Source organism: Notothenia coriiceps, unplaced genomic scaffold (assembly GCF_000735185.1).
Source record: "Notothenia coriiceps isolate Sejong01 unplaced genomic scaffold, NC01 NC01_scaffold00019760, whole genome shotgun sequence".
Taxonomy (NCBI): Eukaryota; Metazoa; Chordata; class Actinopteri; order Perciformes; family Nototheniidae; genus Notothenia; species Notothenia coriiceps.
The window spans coordinates 16,779-33,250 of record NW_011352461.1 but is presented as its reverse complement, the minus strand read 5'-3'; the positions used below and the strand labels follow the sequence as shown (position 1 = coordinate 33,250).

The window sequence follows — 16,472 nt, the reverse complement described above, 5'->3', positions numbered from 1 at the left end:
TATTATCCTGAGACATTATACCAAACCCTTCCAATACTTAGTCTCTCTGTCTGTCAAGGGTAAGAGAGGTGCCATGACAGATGTTTAACTATTCATTTAACTTGTAAATTGCGCCCTACTTATATCAATAATTATTTTTCTTTGGTTAATTGCATTGAAGGGAGGTTATTTTATCTCCATTATGACTTTTGCAAACATTAGTGAAAGAATGAAAAGAAGAAATGAAGACTACATGCAGAAAAAGAGACACAAGTGAAGGTGCATTCATTCTTTTGTTTACCAATACCAAAACAATTGGTACAAAAATGTCTTGTTTACAAAGTACAAAAGTTTGTGCAGCAGCAAAATTATTAAAAGATCCCTTTAAAATCACACAAGGGATTGACTTTCAAGCATCCTAAACACCTTAACATTTGTATACAACCAAAACTATTTCAATAAGTCAGGGGCCTGTTTCTAGAAACACTTCAAATGAAGTGTAAAAAGCTTCTTACTGAGATAGAAAGATCTTTGAAACATTTAGACCAGCTAAAGCTAAATTACATTGAACTAAGTAAGTGTTAAAGGAATAAAAGTTGTAGTGCACTTGTCTTTCTGGTTGTCCTCTAAAACGTTTCATTTGGTCACCACATCCCAGTCAGGGAAATGTCAAGTTTGCATAGATCAGTCGGTGGCCTTGCATATAAGTCGTCAATATGCAGCGCATGTTTTAGAGTAGACGATATAGCTTAAAACCTTCCTAAATAAATAAATATTGTTCTTATAAGTAGACTTAAGGCTGAGCAGGACATGTATACTAACTGGCAAAGTTTACTGAAGATGCTACAAAAAACTGTTGAATTAAGGTTGAACATCTGTAGATGATGACACTATGCACACTGCACTGTTTGTGACACTGAGAATGGGGACTATGCTAACCATTATCTTGCATTCTGCTAAATGTTAACAATAATCCTTTACAGACCTTCTCCATTTCTAAACATGTTAGTTTTTCTAAAGGAAGCTGAATCCTGGCAGTATGGCAGCTATTCCTCTTGATATTTGACCACTGCGTACATCAGGTCAGGTCAAATGATAGGTTTGGCACTCTAACTAATGGATGTTATATACTGTATGTACCCTGATGATGGTGTTTCTCCTTTCAACTGTATTTGGAATGTATATTACAAAAAAATGTTTTGATATAATTCAAGAAAAAGCTAAACAAATGCCATCTCTAAAACAAATCCCAGTGAAACCCAAAAGAAAGTTAGAATCCATGTTACACTATTGGTCAAAAATGCAATGCAAAATGTATTGTGATAGACTTTGCATTGCTTTTGTTGTTCATTGCACTCAACAGTAGAGCAAAACATACATTGACAGCTGCTGGCTTAATTCTTACTACAATATGAAAAAACAAAGTGTTGTGTTTCATGGCATAGTCGTATCGCATTAAGAAAGAAACGTCATAAAAGGTCACTTCATACTGCACACTACCATTCTATGCATTAATAAAATGAATACAAAAAGTGAATAGAAAAAAGGGTTTTGGGTCTTGAACAAATGTAAAAGGCTTTGAATGTTGTTTTGAAACTTTCTGGCAATTTCCTAAATAACAAAATAATAAACCTATCTTCCATCAAAGGTATTCCCTTAACAGACTGAAACATATATGAACATCTGTATTCAGTCTACATGTAATGCACACGCACTTGCACAGCACTATGATTGTCCATTAAGCACTAATGGAGGAGCCTCTGTGAAATAAAATATCACAAATCCCGTCATTCTGCAGCATCAGTTTAACAATAGTGTTCTGAAGTGAGATAGAAAGTGCTTTGCGTGCTTCCCATTTGTGTTTTCGCAATGAAGGCTTACATTTGTTTCAGTAGTCTGAGCTAAGTTAGTTTGAACAGTCTCACCAATTCACTAATGGCTCACTTCTATCCTTCTAGCCATCCAAACTTGTATTTGTTTTAAGGAGGAGGTAGCAATAAGACAGGCATAGCAGCCCAACACTGAGATTGTTTCTTTTGGTCAGTCCTCTACTCAAAAAAAGATTCTCCATTCAAATCCACCCAGCCTACATTTCTGTAGATGGGAATACACGGTCTGCCATGTTTTCTCTCTTTTCAATATACTCCCTCCATCAGAAAGGCACAGACATTTGGTATAATCCTCACATAGTGGAGCTTGACATGTTAATGCTCAGGCAACTGTGTCCTTCTCAGTGTTTTTCAAACTTTCCCCATCTGTGAGGCTCAGCAGAGCCAACCTCTGGTCACTGTTCCTTTTTCCATTTTCTTCTGGCTCTCCAGGTAAACCCACCAAGGCCTGGTTGGTCTCTGAGCTGCTCGGCTCTAAATCAGGATAAATGACCAGGAAACAGGCAGTGAGGAAGCCGAGGAAGGCGCCCCCGGAGGCAACTGCAGGAATGACACGCACACTCCCAACTGCATCTACCACAGCGCCGAGGGCCGATGCAACCAAGATCTGGCTGACATAGACCTAGAAAAGAAACAAGATAGAATGACACAACAGAAAAGTACACACTGTGAGGACATTCATACTTTCCATTGCTTCTTATCAACAGCAGAAAGACCTGAATATGAGGCAAAGTTAGAAAACAAACATCCAGTTCTTTAAGCTCACAGCCCTAAACATGACGTATCCGAATCAAAGTCCATTTATCACTAGGTCGTCGTTAGTTGATGCTTTTTTCAATATCACAATCTAATTTGTCTGGACACGACTGGATCAGTTTAAGTTCAGAGCTGAAGGGGGAAAGAGTATAAATGCTCACCTGGCAGGACAAGATAGCGCAGTCAATCCCAAAACCTCTTCTTGTGTTTGCTGGGCTGTGGTGAATGTACTGAGCAGAGGGACAAAGAAGAGAGTACCATAAACCGTACTGTAGATTGTCAGCGTCTAGGTTTAAAAAGTACTATAATGTTGAGTATGTTTACAGACAGGGCAAACATGACGTTTTTTTAAATACACCTTAATCTAAAAAGTAATGATACTTAATATTTAAGATATGATACATATCTTAAATATTTGTGTTTGTAAGTGTGTTCAGTACTCTCATGTATCTTCAGGTTCTGACAGCGTGCGTGGATATTTGAGTTTATTGTCTGTTTCTGTACGTACCTCTTTGATCTCATGGTACTGCCCGAGTAATGCGTAGGGACAGTAGGAGATACTCATGGAGATGATGCCCATGCTACTGATCATCACCATGGCAACATAAACATTAGGGAAGATCGCCATGAAAGCCGTTCCTAAGTTCAGAAAGATGAAATCTGTTTAAATTACATTTCCTTTTATTCTCCATACCCATTAAGACAACTGGTCCATAACCAACTTCACAACATTATAGTCAGCTGTTTATTCTCTTGTGGAAATGTACCTATTGAGAATCCAAGAGTTCCAACAATGTAGATAATCTTAATGCTCAGATCAAAGTTATCCAGGTACTTCTGAAGGATTGCTGGAGTGGAGAGATGACAAGAAAATATAAATGAATGAAGACTACAGCAATAATGAGATTGAAATGTAGGTTTAGGTTATACCAGAGCAGACAGCAGCAGTAGCAGCGTAGACCACCAGCCCCCAGCAGCCCATCTGCACTCCTCTGTGATAGTTGAGTAGCTCTGTGGAATTGGATGGTGCCTGAAAAAAGTTGGATCATTTTAGCAACGCAATCATCATAGACTGGGTAAGTTAACTGACATTGTATTGTTTGAATAGCATACATGAATAGTGTGACATGCAATCAGTTAGCACAAGTGTCTTGAACAATACGATGTGTGTGTGTGTGTGTGTGTGTGTGTGTGTGTGTGTGTGTGTGTGTGTGTGTGTGTGTGTGTGTGTGTGTGTGTGTGTGTGTGTGTGTGTGTGTGTGTGTACCGTTGGGTCTCCATGGTAGATGACTTGCCCCATGAAATCAGTGTAAAACACAGCTTCAGCGATAATGGAGAACCATGTGAGGAGGTGACACACACACAATGTCCACAGCTGCCTCGGCATCTACGGAGAACAAAAAAGAAACAAGAACTCAAGACTAGCAGGGGAAACATGAAGGATGAATTTCACAAAAATGTGTTATTCATTAATTTAATAATTAATTTGCAACTGCAAACCTATTAAGGTTGTGAATTTGATGCAGCGCAATAGTAAAATAAGGGAAGGTCAAAAATACATTAATATTAAGGACACTTCTCATTGACTTCACCTTGAACATGGATAACCAGAGCAGCCGAACAGTCGTGCCCTTGTCTGGTCCTCCCTCAGAGCTGGAGCCCTCCGATGAGAGGCTGCTCGCTGACAGCAACAGCTCCCGCCGGTCGGCACGCCGATGGAGCTCGCTCAGGTCATTCAGACTCTGGGAGGTGGTGATTGGCCGAGGGCTCAAGGGCACTGCCTTTCGCAGTCGATATCGCTGTGATCCCACTCGTCCATAGTAGGAAAAAGTGAAGGAGGGCTAAAGAGAAAAAAAAGCATGAGCTTTTTCACATTTGCCAAAATACTATTAAAGAAAGTAGGTGTGAAAATGGTTAATGCAATTGTACCTGTCTGTAGAAGGTGTGTGGGTGTGGGCGTGAAGAAACTGAGGTCTTGGTCAGCAGCTTAGTGGGGGCGTTGTCTTTCATTTCACTGAAATGGTCAGAAGAGGACAAGCTCGCATTGGCACCGTTGACAGCCTTGACCTGCTGGGACACAAGAGGAACAGACGTATTAAAGGAACAAATTAAACTGAATACATGGGACAACATATCTGAAACACAGCACAAAAGTTCCATATAATGTCCAAGAGACAATATAGAAGATAATCGTGAGATGTTACCTGTTTTTTTAGGTTTGAGTTCTCTGACCCAGAATGTATCTGAAGGTGAGGAGGAGGGCTGTTTGTTGAACCCTTCGACTCAGTACGAGCTGGATTTTTAGAGGCTACCATCCCATCAGTAAGGTCAGGGGGTCCACCAGAAGGAGAAAGGGTCCCAATAATGTGATCTGATGGCTGAAAAGTATCTTGTAGCTCTGCCTGCGTCTCTGGTAGAAAGCGATGCACCTCTGTCAGGAAATGTTGTGAGTCTGGATCGAGATCAGAATCCATCTCGATTGTAGCGTCTGGCATGGCTAAGACTGAGTCGCTTTTACTCCGCACTCTTTCCACAGTCAGGAAGTCCATGTCATCTTCCTCGGAATCTGATTCGTTGTCCTGCCGGGAAGACGCTCGAGCAGAAGCATCCTCCTCCGCTATCACATCAAGGAAAGGTGCCGAGTGACCAACAGGCCTCAAAGACAACTGACTGGTGGACACCGCCCTTCCTGTGACTTTAAGCCGGTCGGACGGAGCGAAAGATTGCTCGGGGATACTGAACATGTGCAGAGTGACAGAGATAATAAAGATGATGCCTGCGAACAGGAAGAGCACCTGTTCCTGTTCTTTAAATGCTTGGCCCAGAGCTGTGCCAGTCCAGTCTAGACCTCCCAGCATGTAGCCCACTGCCCCGCCCAGTCCTGAAGAGACAGGAATGGACGCATGTTAAAGTGTGCAAAGTCTAAGAAACAAGGACAAGTATGAGCAGCTTATAAAAAAGGTACTGCCTCTATGTGTAGAACATTTGTAAACTCATTATGTAGGTGATATCACTTATACTGTAAATGCATGAGGATGTTTATGTATGCATTTCTTATGTGTTATTTAAATATTGGAGTCCCAACATGCATGCTGTCTTACCAGCAGAGAAGGCATGAATATTCAGAGCCATATCTTGCTCGTCAGTATCAGCAACATCCAGGAGGTACGCTCTGATTGGTCCCTCGGAAGCATCCGCACTGAAGTCCAGCACCACCACACCTAACACAGTGAGGACGATGCCGATTGGCTGGCTGCCGGGAGTATCACCAAGGGAAAGGCCTAACAGAACACATATCAAAATCAAACAAACATGGAGTGTAAACATTATTTGTTTTAAAGTTCAGATGGCAATCTCATTGGAACCGTCTACTCACCTATTACTGATCCATTTAAGAAGAGTGCCACTCCCAGCAGCACGCCTACACACAGGGCCAGAATGAATGGTCTTCTCCGGCCGATTCGCAGAGTACACCGGTCACTGGCTGAGCCAATCACAGGCGTGAGGAGGAGACCCAGGATAGGACTGAGGAACCAGGTTAAGCTGTAATATTGCTCGGGGAGACCTAAAAAAAAAACACACAAACAAATGGTAGATTCAATATTAAGATAAAGTGAAAGTACGCATATGTGTGACTCTGTCAAAGCAGATTGTTAAATGTTATTACATAGCTTGTCTTGTGTTCATTTTGCAATAAAGGCTATATCATTGAGATATGGCAACAAAAAAAGTTCCTTTACACTGATCTTTTCATATATGCTGTACTGTATGATACTGAGATCTGTTAAAGATTTGCAATGAGATTAATCTGATTGACATAGTATTTTTTAAACTGTAGTTAACTACTGCTGACTGAAAGACGGATATGAGCGCCAATGTCTCGTGTGATCAATTCCACAGCTCTTTTTTTTCCTGTCATTTTTGTAGAATACTCATCAATAAGACAAGGTGTTTATACGCTTGTCATCTAGGGGCCTATAATAGATCAAACTGTGGAAGTCTCAGCAGAGAAGTGTGCATGTTTTCCTATGATCTACTCGATCTAACATGACAGCTTTTACATACCAATGCATTCAAAACCACTAGTGCTCTCAATATGCTTCCTTTACCAATGTGTCTACAGTGGCAAGAGCATTTCAGATAATGAGGTTGCCTGTTACAACAAATCAGAAATATGCACCAACCAGCCAGGAAAGTGGTGAAATCACCCCCAGTTGTGAGACAGAACTAGGCTTTAGCATGCACTAAAAACAGGGAACAGTCATCCTTATCTTGCAGCTATTTCAATATCAATGTGGCTTGATCTTTTTCAGTGTACTAGTTTGAAATATATGGAAGATTTATTGCAGACAATGCCCAGCTCTCAGCTGGCAGTTATGATAACAAATGTCTCTGCTAAATGAATATATCCTAATTTTCCAATCCTTATAAAGACGTGGTTTCAATGTAAGAAGCGGACATTCTTAAACTCAGGCAGCTCGCTGGGTGGTGCGACTGGTTCTCACGGGAACAACATGTTACACATGCTGCCTTACTCTGCTCCAGCTTTCCCTCTCTTAAGACAACAACAAAGCTAGAATTATAGCAATACCTCTCTTGGGTACCATTAGGAGTTTTTGACCTGTAGTAGCCCTATGAATCAGAGGGAAATGCATTCAAGATGTTTGTTAGACCTCAAGGGCAACACAGTGTGTTTTAGTGAGTAACACTTTGTGCCAACATGACTTTTATTTGTTTTAAGAACAACTCCACAGGGCACATTTAACCAGATATATGACTCAGTCATTCAATAGGTTTGTGTAGCATGAAGGCTAGGAGGAACATCCTGCTTGAGTTCAATGTTATAAATGCTGCAGTACTACCTAAACAATGCTTTCAAACACATCCTCAATGGGATGTGCATAAAAGATTTTCAAATATAACCTTTCTTACAATAATGAGAATAGGGAGAAATGTGGAGAGGCTAACATTTGCTTTGTTAGACATTCTTGTCATACCTAGCCAGGGGAAAATACCTTTGTTCAATTTCTGCTATGTTGGCAAACCTCATCTACATCTAACTGCATAGCCCAGGGTTGACTACTGTTGGGCAGACAAGTTACATGACACAGTGGTGCAGTCTGGGAAATCAATAGATCATGTCTGGCTGTGAAACAACAGTCACATTCCACCGTGGTGGTGCTGTTACCTGAATACTGGTACAGCTGGAATGCAGACTGATGGGCGTATCCTTTTGGATAGCTGTAGTAGGTTTAAACAACAAGCCAATTATAATTATATATTTATAAACAATTAACCCATAAAAGGACACTCAGCTGACTCCGGGCAAACAGTCAAAGTGGGTCTGCCACTTTCCTGACACTAACCAGGGGAGCACTGCCACAGATATATCACTAAGATACCTAACATGTTTAACAGAACCTGCTACACATATGAACACATCTAGTGTTAACCAGCTTAAAACAATATATGGCTTCACTGATACTCTACCACTGTGTAACTTGTGAGGGAGGGTTTAAATACCTCCGAATAAACTGAGGAATGTCTTTTTAGACAGGTATGTGTGCATGTCAGCGGCACTAAGCCATCTGTTCCAACAAATTGGTCTGCTAATGTCCCATACCGATCACAACAAGGTGCACAGAATGGGCCAATACAATTAAGAATGTGAAAATTCCAGTGCGGTAAGTTTCATTGAATTTGTATGTGTAGATATGTAAAACTGTTCTGTCTGCTGCCGTCTGGCAGGAGTTACCACAGCATGAGGTCTAAAACCACCAGACTCAGGGACAGTTTCATCCCACAGGCCAGAAGACTGCTAAACACCTGAACTTTTGAAAGAACATACATAACATTCATCTGTTTGCAACTCACATATATCATATATATCAATATTCCAATTACTGTATATAGACTATTCTGCACAGTTTCTATCACATTCTGTTTCTATTATATTCTATTTAATTTAATTTACTTGTAGTATTTTATCTGTTTATTGTGTTGCACTGTTGGAGGAGCCAATGATTTTCATTGTCACCTCTACACCGTAGCTACGCACACATGACAATAAAAGCCTTGAAACTTGAATGTATGACAAAGTGGCATTACTAGAACATTCGTTGAAGCGAGTGAAGAGCAACAGTGTCTCTCTTGATATGACAGTAAGCGTCTCCTTACCTATCTGCAGCAGCACTGGCGTAACCAGGGCGGTTTCCATGGCGTAGCAGAATTCCCGTCCGAACATCACTGCTCCGTGCATCACCCAGCGATGCAGAGGGATGCGCATAACTCTGCCCACATCCTTCTCGCTGTCACTCTCTTCTGCTTCTTCCCTGGGTTTCCTCCACTCTGGAAGGCCATATGCCCCCCTCTCCTCTGCTTTTCCTCCCATTACAGTCTGGTAATGGGTTTACTTTGTTGAATGGCTTATATTAGTGTACAAATATGTATTTCTACTATTTTCAATACTTGGAGCAGAACTGTTCAATGTTATTAAATATAAATACAACAAGTTGAAAGTTGACAATTGTCCATCCGTTTCATCTTGATCATTCACAGTGTCTGCTAAGATATCCAGACATATTATTCATATTAAATAGCATGTCTGGGGGTCAGCACCTTCTGGGTTGAAAGCCAATGAATTGCAAATAATTGAAGAGTAGGCAGGAGTCATCAGTAAAATCAGAATGGGTCAAAAAGATATATGTGATGAAAAAAACAAATGGCCATACATGTTATCCTATGGCCATCAAGCTGAGATGTGACCAGTTGCACGGTTCAGGAGCTCAGTGGGAGAGCGATGGAGGTCCTCAGTGTGGTTTGCATGATTCATAATTCAGCAAGAGCAGAGACGCTTGCATTGCTCCAGAGTTATGTAGAGGGGAGGAGCACGGAAAAGCAGAAGAGGTAGCAGAAGGGGGGGTGGCGATATGTGTGTTGTTTGTTCCAGTAGCTGTGTTGGTATCCCTAGCTTAGAAGGGTTAGCTTAGGTTTGTGTATGTTTGCTGTAGCTGGTCAGTGAGTGTTGGAGATTGTGTGCATGCAGTACTTGGACTGAGAGAGAGGGGCTCAGCAGAAGTCTGTCTGTGTGTGAAAGTGAAAGCACTTCCTGGCAGGTCGGGTCAAAGCATGTGGAAACTTCTTGGCAAAGACCTACTAAGTGACACAGCAACCTGCAGAAAAACAAACAGCGGTTAGATAGTAAGCTAAAGCTCTTAAATACTAAAACTCCATCATAACTTATTGCCTGAATTTCTATGCATTCTCTACAGTCAATGACGGATAAGACTAACAAAGATTAGATTTTACTGTCTATTATCTGAGTATGGGGTCAAGGTCCAAGTAATAGAGTGCTGTGTTAAAATGAAACATTTTGCAACAATTTAACTATTTGAGATCGCTATAAAGATGTTCATCCATGCATCTTCTTGAGTCTGTTGAAGTCATTGAAATAACTTTGAACACTACAACAATAGCAGGCTATAAAGATGTCAGAGGCATGAACAAATGCCACATGAAATAACCCCTTGTTACAACACCGTAACTGGGTTGCGAACCGTAATAGCATTACTTTAAAAGCATTAGATTTTGGGGATATAGTTTATCCACACTCTCCTCGTTTTAACACAACCAATGTCAGTCAATCATAGTTCACATATAAGTTAATGTTTAAACAAAAATAAACTGAGCGTTAAAACGCCTCCCACAGATGAGAGAAAGTCTTGAGAAATGTTCTGCTGTGAGTAATTCACAGTGACTGAGTACTCTGCTCCGGTGTGCATTGACGAGTCTCCACAAGTCTCTTGCATTTTAAATGCGTGTTATTGTTCAAAGGGATGAATGATGGGGGTTGGTCTTGGGGGTTTGTTGAACCAGTTAAAACATGTTTAGCGTTAGTTAGCAGTTCTGCTAACAGTAACGCTGACTTACCTGAGCCACATACCGATCCTTCTATGTGTATTAACTGCGTACATCCCTACAGTCTACGTAGTTAATAACCAGGCATTATCAGTGACTTTAGCGTGACACATGGCGATAGATAAACACTTGACTCTGGACACAGTAGTGTTCACTTAACTACGCCTGAGGTTTGACTTGTGGCTAACGTTACCTTAGCAAGCTAATGTCAGGTTGGCTAATACATTAACGTATATCAGGCAGCTAACGTTAGCCGGTTAATACAGAGAGCCAGTATATTAAAGACAGAAACATGTTACATACCATAGATTATACTCCGCCAAGGTGAAGTCAAAGTAGTTCCGCGTCTGTCATGTTTTTATAACGTGACAGTAAAAGTTGTTTTAGGTTAGCAATCTGGCTAACCTTTTTCAGCTAACTTTAGTGACCATCTGCTTCACTACACTCATCAATCTCATTGGTTTCCACAGTAACAAAGCGGGGCGCGGCTGTAATAGGACGCAAATGACATCACCAAGCTACTCACCTACAGTGGGCGGACACTAAACCGGGGAATTTAAAATAATAAAGATTTACTTTTATATCATGTTATAACTAATTTATGAATTCAATATCAATGTTATTGCAATAATATTTCAAAAAGGGCAGGGTTGATTGTGATGCCCCTTCCAATCAACTTGACTGATACATTATAGTAATGACAATTGATCACATCTATGATTTGAAGAGTGGTATAATAATAACACTTTCGATAATGGGATATTTAACGTAGGCCTATTGGTTTTTGTCATTTTTTCTAACCACAATAGGCTACAAATAAAACTGGTTTTACATTTGCAGAACCAGACAAAGAGGGCTTAATTAAAATGGTATTATATACGTTTCACTTATTCCCTAGAGAACTTAATCCCATCGAAGTGAGATACGGAAATAATCTATTTTTGTCCAAAATGAGGAAATCACCAGATCAATACATAGGAGTCTTTGAATCATCTGAATGCCCCTTTATTTACCCCAATACTTTCTCCATTTGTGAATTGTTGTGATCAATTGTTAACTTAATAGCACATCATAATACAGTTTGTAATCATACAAAAATATTTACAACCCAAACATTCAAGTTGGAGCTTGTTTCAGTCGCCCAAACAGTTCCCCCTTGAGTGGTTGGATTTTCCTTAGTCTTATAATGGTCTTTGAAAGAGAGAGCAATGTTGCCCTCTGCTGCACAAAAGTGGTAATCATTCTGAAGTGCAACTGTGTTATCAAGGCAAAAATGAACAAAAATCTATCCTTCCCCATGGTAAAGACATTCAGGTTTGATCTGCTAACATTGTACTCCAATTGTATATTGTGAAGTCCTCCACGTTGATCCAATTCTGTTAGTCTGTCAGTGTAGCTTCCACTCCCAGGCAGGTATCAGTTTCAAAATAGCCTATCCTATCGATAACATCAGCATTTCGTAACTCCATGAGTTTTGGCAAGCAATGTTAGCCAATTAATCAAAGTATAGTAATGAAGATTACATAAAATAAGTTGTGTCATGAATTAGATTTAGTATTATGTGGATTTTATATTCAAGGATTAATATAAATGTTTTGTTTTCAGGTCCAAAGTTGTGGGAAGGTTTCTTGACAAGATGATAATGTGAAGTTGCAGACTAAATGGTCTCTTGTGAATTGTAATTCATTTGAGAAGTAAAAAAAGGTTGGTATTATTATTATCCTTATTATTATTCATATTATTATCAGCTGTTGTTCCTGAGCTCTTCTGAGTCCAGAAATATCTGTGTGACATGTCCGTAACTTCCGGTTGTCTTCACCTCCTGTGAAAGAGAATTAACAGTGCGTGGTTATTCCCCAGATTGTCTCTGCAGTGTAGGGGAGATCTTGGTCATCTTGATCATGTTATTAGTGATGGCGTTGGCCGTCCCTCCTGATGCATTGGAGCTGTGCTGCATGCTGATGATGTCGCCACTAGTCTGCTCTGGCTCAGCGCGGCGGAAAATATTTCTCATGGTAGCCTAAAGGAGGAGAGAGATTTAAATTATTCAGTGAATCGATGAGTAAATAAGTGAATTTATGATGGATGGATGAACAAATGGTGGCCAGAGGGAAGGATGGATGGAGATGGACAGGTGGCAGAGAGGAAGGATAATAGTATACATTGGATAAATTGAGGTGAGGAGAGAAAGTACTCCAGGCTCACTTGGAAATTATTTGTGACAAAGCAGTAGACGACAGGATCCATGCAGCTATTCAAACTGCTGAGGGTGACAGTCAAGTGGTAGGCTATCACGTGATGAGGCATTTCAGGGTGGAAGTACACCACCACCTGCAACACAAGAAGAGAACACAGTCTACACAGTTCAGATTACTAACAACAATTTATGTTTTTGTTCAACATTTGTATCTACTTGTCTTGATAAGAAAGCAGTTTTTGTTTGTGACTACTTAAAAAAGCTTCCACTTATAAGAGATAAAGGCCTGAGTATGGAAATGAGTTATGAGCTCTATATTTTTTTCTGTCTCCGATAGTCATTTTGAAGGATATTATCTTGTGACCCTTTTGAGTTTGGACTACTTGAGTGATAATGGGCTATAAAAACCTGATGATAATACTTTTAAAAGAATGTGACATCCTCTCTCACTCACCTGTCGGATGTGGAAAGGTGTGAAGCAGACAGTGAAGATGATCAACACTATGCTCAGCAGCTGGACAGCCCTCCTTCTCCTATCTCTGAGAAATTACAGTTAAAAACACCATTACACCATCAGCATCCCAATGATCCCATGCACCATTTGCCAATGATGAAATGTCAGTTAATTTATCTCAGTTCTTTTACTTTTAAGGTATGATCTTATATGAAACTTGGACACTTAATACAACATGTTTAAACTGCATGATATGATGTACTTACTTGCTTGTGTGTGTTGGTAACATAATACTGATCATACCTGCTCTGCTGCATAAGGCGGCGGTCAGCTAGTGCCCACATAATCCGCACCGTGAAGACCATAATGATGATGAGCGGTAGAAAGAACTCAGTGATGGTTAAAAACAGGAGCCTTGAGAGGCAGCAGCCCGGGTTCTGGAAGGCAGTGGAAAGAAAGGAGTAGGTGACCACGATGGCAAACAGCCAGACTGACACACACACACATTTGGCCACACTGGAGTTCCTCCACCGACGGGAAGCTTCAACCTGCAAGGACAAAAGAAAATCTGTAGTTTCCTCCTGGATTTAAAGGTCCCCTATTATACTGTTTTTCATCAATATATTATAGGTCTCAGATATATACAAAACATGTCTCTGAACAGATCATGCATTGTAGCATCCCATAAACACCTCTGTTTCAGCCCAGTTTCAAAAGTGCTGATTCTGTGTCTGTTACTTTAGATGAAAATAAGGAGCCACTCTCAAAGCCCCTCTGAGAGATATTTGGTTAAAAATAACACAATGGTGCTCTAGGAGGAGATTCAGGTGATAAGGGGGGGGGGTGTTATCTTGGTTTGGGATTGGCTAACGGTTACACAAGCCAAAACATCGTTATGACATCACAAAGTGGCCAAAATCTGATCAGAAGCTCAGATTTTTATATAAATGGATCAGGACAAATAGTGAACGAATCTTTTTCCTGAAACTTTCAGAATCCCTTAACACAGAGGTGACACATGTTTATGTATAAAATTGAAAAAGTGGATTTTGCATAATTGGTGACCTTTAAAGTCAGAAATATCAGTTTTTTAGGCTTGAGAGCAATTATGTTACCATTCTGCAGGCAAAACCCACCTGCACGATGGCGAGGTACCGGTCCACACATATGCAGGTCAGAAACAAGATGCTGCAGTACATGTTGACAAAGTAGCTGAAGATGTGCAGGTAGGAGCAGGTGAGACAAGCCCCCCCACTGTAGTAGAGCAGGATGCGAGTCGGCAGAGAGAGATTCACCAAGAGGTCCGTCACCGCCAAGTTGATGGTGTAGATCACTGAGGTGGTCTTTTGCTTGGTGAGGAAACAGAAAACGTAAAGGGCAAGTATGTTGAGCACCAAACCAACCTGTGGGAGAGGAGAAAGGATTGGGATGTTGGTGCAGACGGCATGGTCACTATGAGTTGAAACTTATAAGGATGTAAAGTATATCTATCTTTACTATGAGTGCTCCCAAATAATGCCTACCATGAAAATGAGAGAGTTTATGACCATCAGTGCGATCCAGAGGCCGTAAAAGTCATGGTAGAGCCCCTCGTCTAAATGAGCCAGTCTTTGAAGATATGCTTCCATGCCACTCCTGTTACTGGCACTACCGATTACAGGCATTGTGGGAAATGAAGTATTGATCAAAAGCCAGGACTCAGTGCTGTTGAAATCCATTATAAAGGTAATTATGATGTTAATGATGAGGATAATGTTGGTGGCGATGATGATGAAACACGTAGTTAGGTGACGGTTAGGATGATGATATTGATCCAAGGTTGTTGCAGAAACTGTCGGACAAAAACACACATTGTTGTTGTACAATTAACATTTATTTGACATTTAGTCTAGTTGCAACGTGCAGAAATGTGCTTAAAGTTGCTATAATGTAAATCTGATTGTTGATATAACAATTTATAGCTGTCATGGGCTGCTAGCTATCCTGGCATTCACTAGGCAATATGGAAACAGACACACTTAAACAAGACTGTGGGAAGGATGTTAACCTTATGCAAATGTAGGGCTCACATTAATAAACCAAAATTCAGTTAATGAGTTGTTTTTAAAATAAATTTGACTGAAGATCAATGCAAATGTTGCTGTATAATCTGTGAAAAAAGGTTTAACTGCCATTTTTTTGTATCAGTTGCTTTGTTAGGGTCATGCTGGGGCCCCATGCGATATAGGGTTCCTTCATGATTAAGAAAGACTATTTCATACCAATACTTATAATATTTGCTTTATATAATTTAATATATAAAACACACATGTTTATGTTGCCCCCTTTCCCCCAGACCACCCTTGCTGCACTATGGTTGTTCCTGTTGGCATGGCCACTTTAAATTAATATCTGATTTATTCAGATCATTTATTTATAATATCATTGTATTTATTTATGCCTGCAGCAATGTTTCTCCAAGGGGTTTATTTATTTAGAGCAGTTTGTGTCAATGTAGATTTGAACTCATAGTTGTATACATCTTAACCTTTTTTTCAAACAATACACAGCAGAAATACATCTACCCCTTTTCTGGCTAAGATGTGACCTTGTCATGGCTATCATTACAGAAGAAGAAACCCTGTGTGTGTTCATCTCATTTAATTAGCACAGATGTGAACCATAAAGAGTAATTTGTTCTTTCCTAAATCATGATCCAAATGGCCAGTTTGTGTTTATTTACTTCGGAGGAAGAAGGTTCATTCTTGTCCTAATTTCTGATAAACAGCGTGTATTTGAATAAACTGGATACATTTATCACAGAGTTGATACGTTTATATTCAATTATTTGGTGCAGCTCTGAGACTTTGACAACCTCAGTAAACACATTTATAAGAGAAAAAAGGCACTTTATGAAACTGCTATTGAGGATTGTTAAATAACTGCAATGTGGAAGAAAAGCTACAGTAAAGAAAAATGTAGATGACATCAAATGTGAAACTGTAACAGATGTCAGTGTGACAAGACTTGACATGTTTTTTTTTACATTTCACAGTATGTTGGTAATTTGAGTACACAAGCAAAATCCTGCTTTCATGTGACTATAAAATTAGACATTCAGGTTAGCTACATCACCCTTTACATATGGTCTTTTAAGTTGTGAAGAGGGACATATGCAAATATGAAGTAGTACCAGGAGTGACTATTATAGACAGCAGAGGGCAGTCAGTGACTGTGCCGCATTAAGTGTATCCCAATGGGATATCATTTGAAAATTTATTTAGACACTGTCACTCACTTT

General features: G+C 40.1%; 2 protein-coding genes across 3 annotated transcripts; both read right to left on the bottom strand.

Annotated features, from left to right (window-relative positions):
- Positions 1-604: 604 nt before the first annotated feature.
- slc45a4b (solute carrier family 45 member 4b) lies at positions 605-10,993 on the bottom strand. Of its 2 annotated transcripts, none has more exons than XM_010779019.1 (13): positions 10,845-10,993; positions 8,802-9,796; positions 6,001-6,189; positions 5,726-5,905; positions 4,829-5,505; positions 4,554-4,694; positions 4,217-4,465; positions 3,892-4,011; positions 3,555-3,654; positions 3,392-3,472; positions 3,133-3,263; positions 2,786-2,854; positions 605-2,490 (listed from the first exon to the last, which is right to left on the bottom strand). In XM_010779019.1, exons 2-13 carry the CDS (start codon positions 9,013-9,015, stop codon positions 2,191-2,193), a joined length of 2,451 nt encoding a protein of 816 aa, XP_010777321.1. In that variant the 5' UTR covers positions 9,016-9,796; positions 10,845-10,993; the 3' UTR covers positions 605-2,190. The 2 variants fall into 2 exon arrangements, with proteins under 2 accessions (XP_010777321.1, XP_010777322.1); XM_010779020.1 differs by having other exon boundaries at positions 4,554-4,691.
- Positions 10,994-12,390: 1,397 nt separating this feature from the next.
- On the bottom strand, positions 12,391-14,856 carry LOC104952232 (G-protein coupled receptor 20). Its single transcript, XM_010779021.1, has 6 exons — positions 14,716-14,856; positions 14,329-14,595; positions 13,496-13,740; positions 13,193-13,277; positions 12,747-12,872; positions 12,391-12,561 (listed from the first exon to the last, which is right to left on the bottom strand). Exons 1-6 carry the CDS (start codon positions 14,854-14,856, stop codon positions 12,391-12,393), a joined length of 1,035 nt encoding a protein of 344 aa, XP_010777323.1.
- Positions 14,857-16,472: the final 1,616 nt, after the last annotated feature.

What these genes read in the sequence shown, in the direction of transcription:
- slc45a4b (XM_010779019.1), bottom strand. Translation starts at nt 9,015, where the DNA reads ATGGGAGGAAAAGCAGAGGAGAGGGGGGCATATGGCCTTCCAGAGTGG. An exon ending in GCCAGTGCTGCTGCAGATAG is followed by an intron (nt 6,190 to 8,801) that starts GTAAGGAGACGC and finishes TTTTTTTTTTAG; the next exon opens with GTCTCCCCGAGCAATATTAC. An exon ending in ACTCAAACCTAAAAAAACAG is followed by an intron (nt 4,695 to 4,828) that starts GTAACATCTCAC and finishes CTTGTGTCCCAG; the next exon opens with CAGGTCAAGGCTGTCAACGG.
- LOC104952232 (XM_010779021.1), bottom strand. Translation starts at nt 14,856, where the DNA reads ATGCCTGTAATCGGTAGTGCCAGTAACAGGAGTGGCATGGAAGCATAT. An exon ending in CACCTTTCCACATCCGACAG is followed by an intron (nt 12,873 to 13,192) that starts GTGAGTGAGAGA and finishes CTTGTGTTGCAG; the next exon opens with GTGGTGGTGTACTTCCACCC. An exon ending in TTGTCACAAATAATTTCCAA is followed by an intron (nt 12,562 to 12,746) that starts GTGAGCCTGGAG and finishes CTCCTCCTTTAG; the next exon opens with GCTACCATGAGAAATATTTT.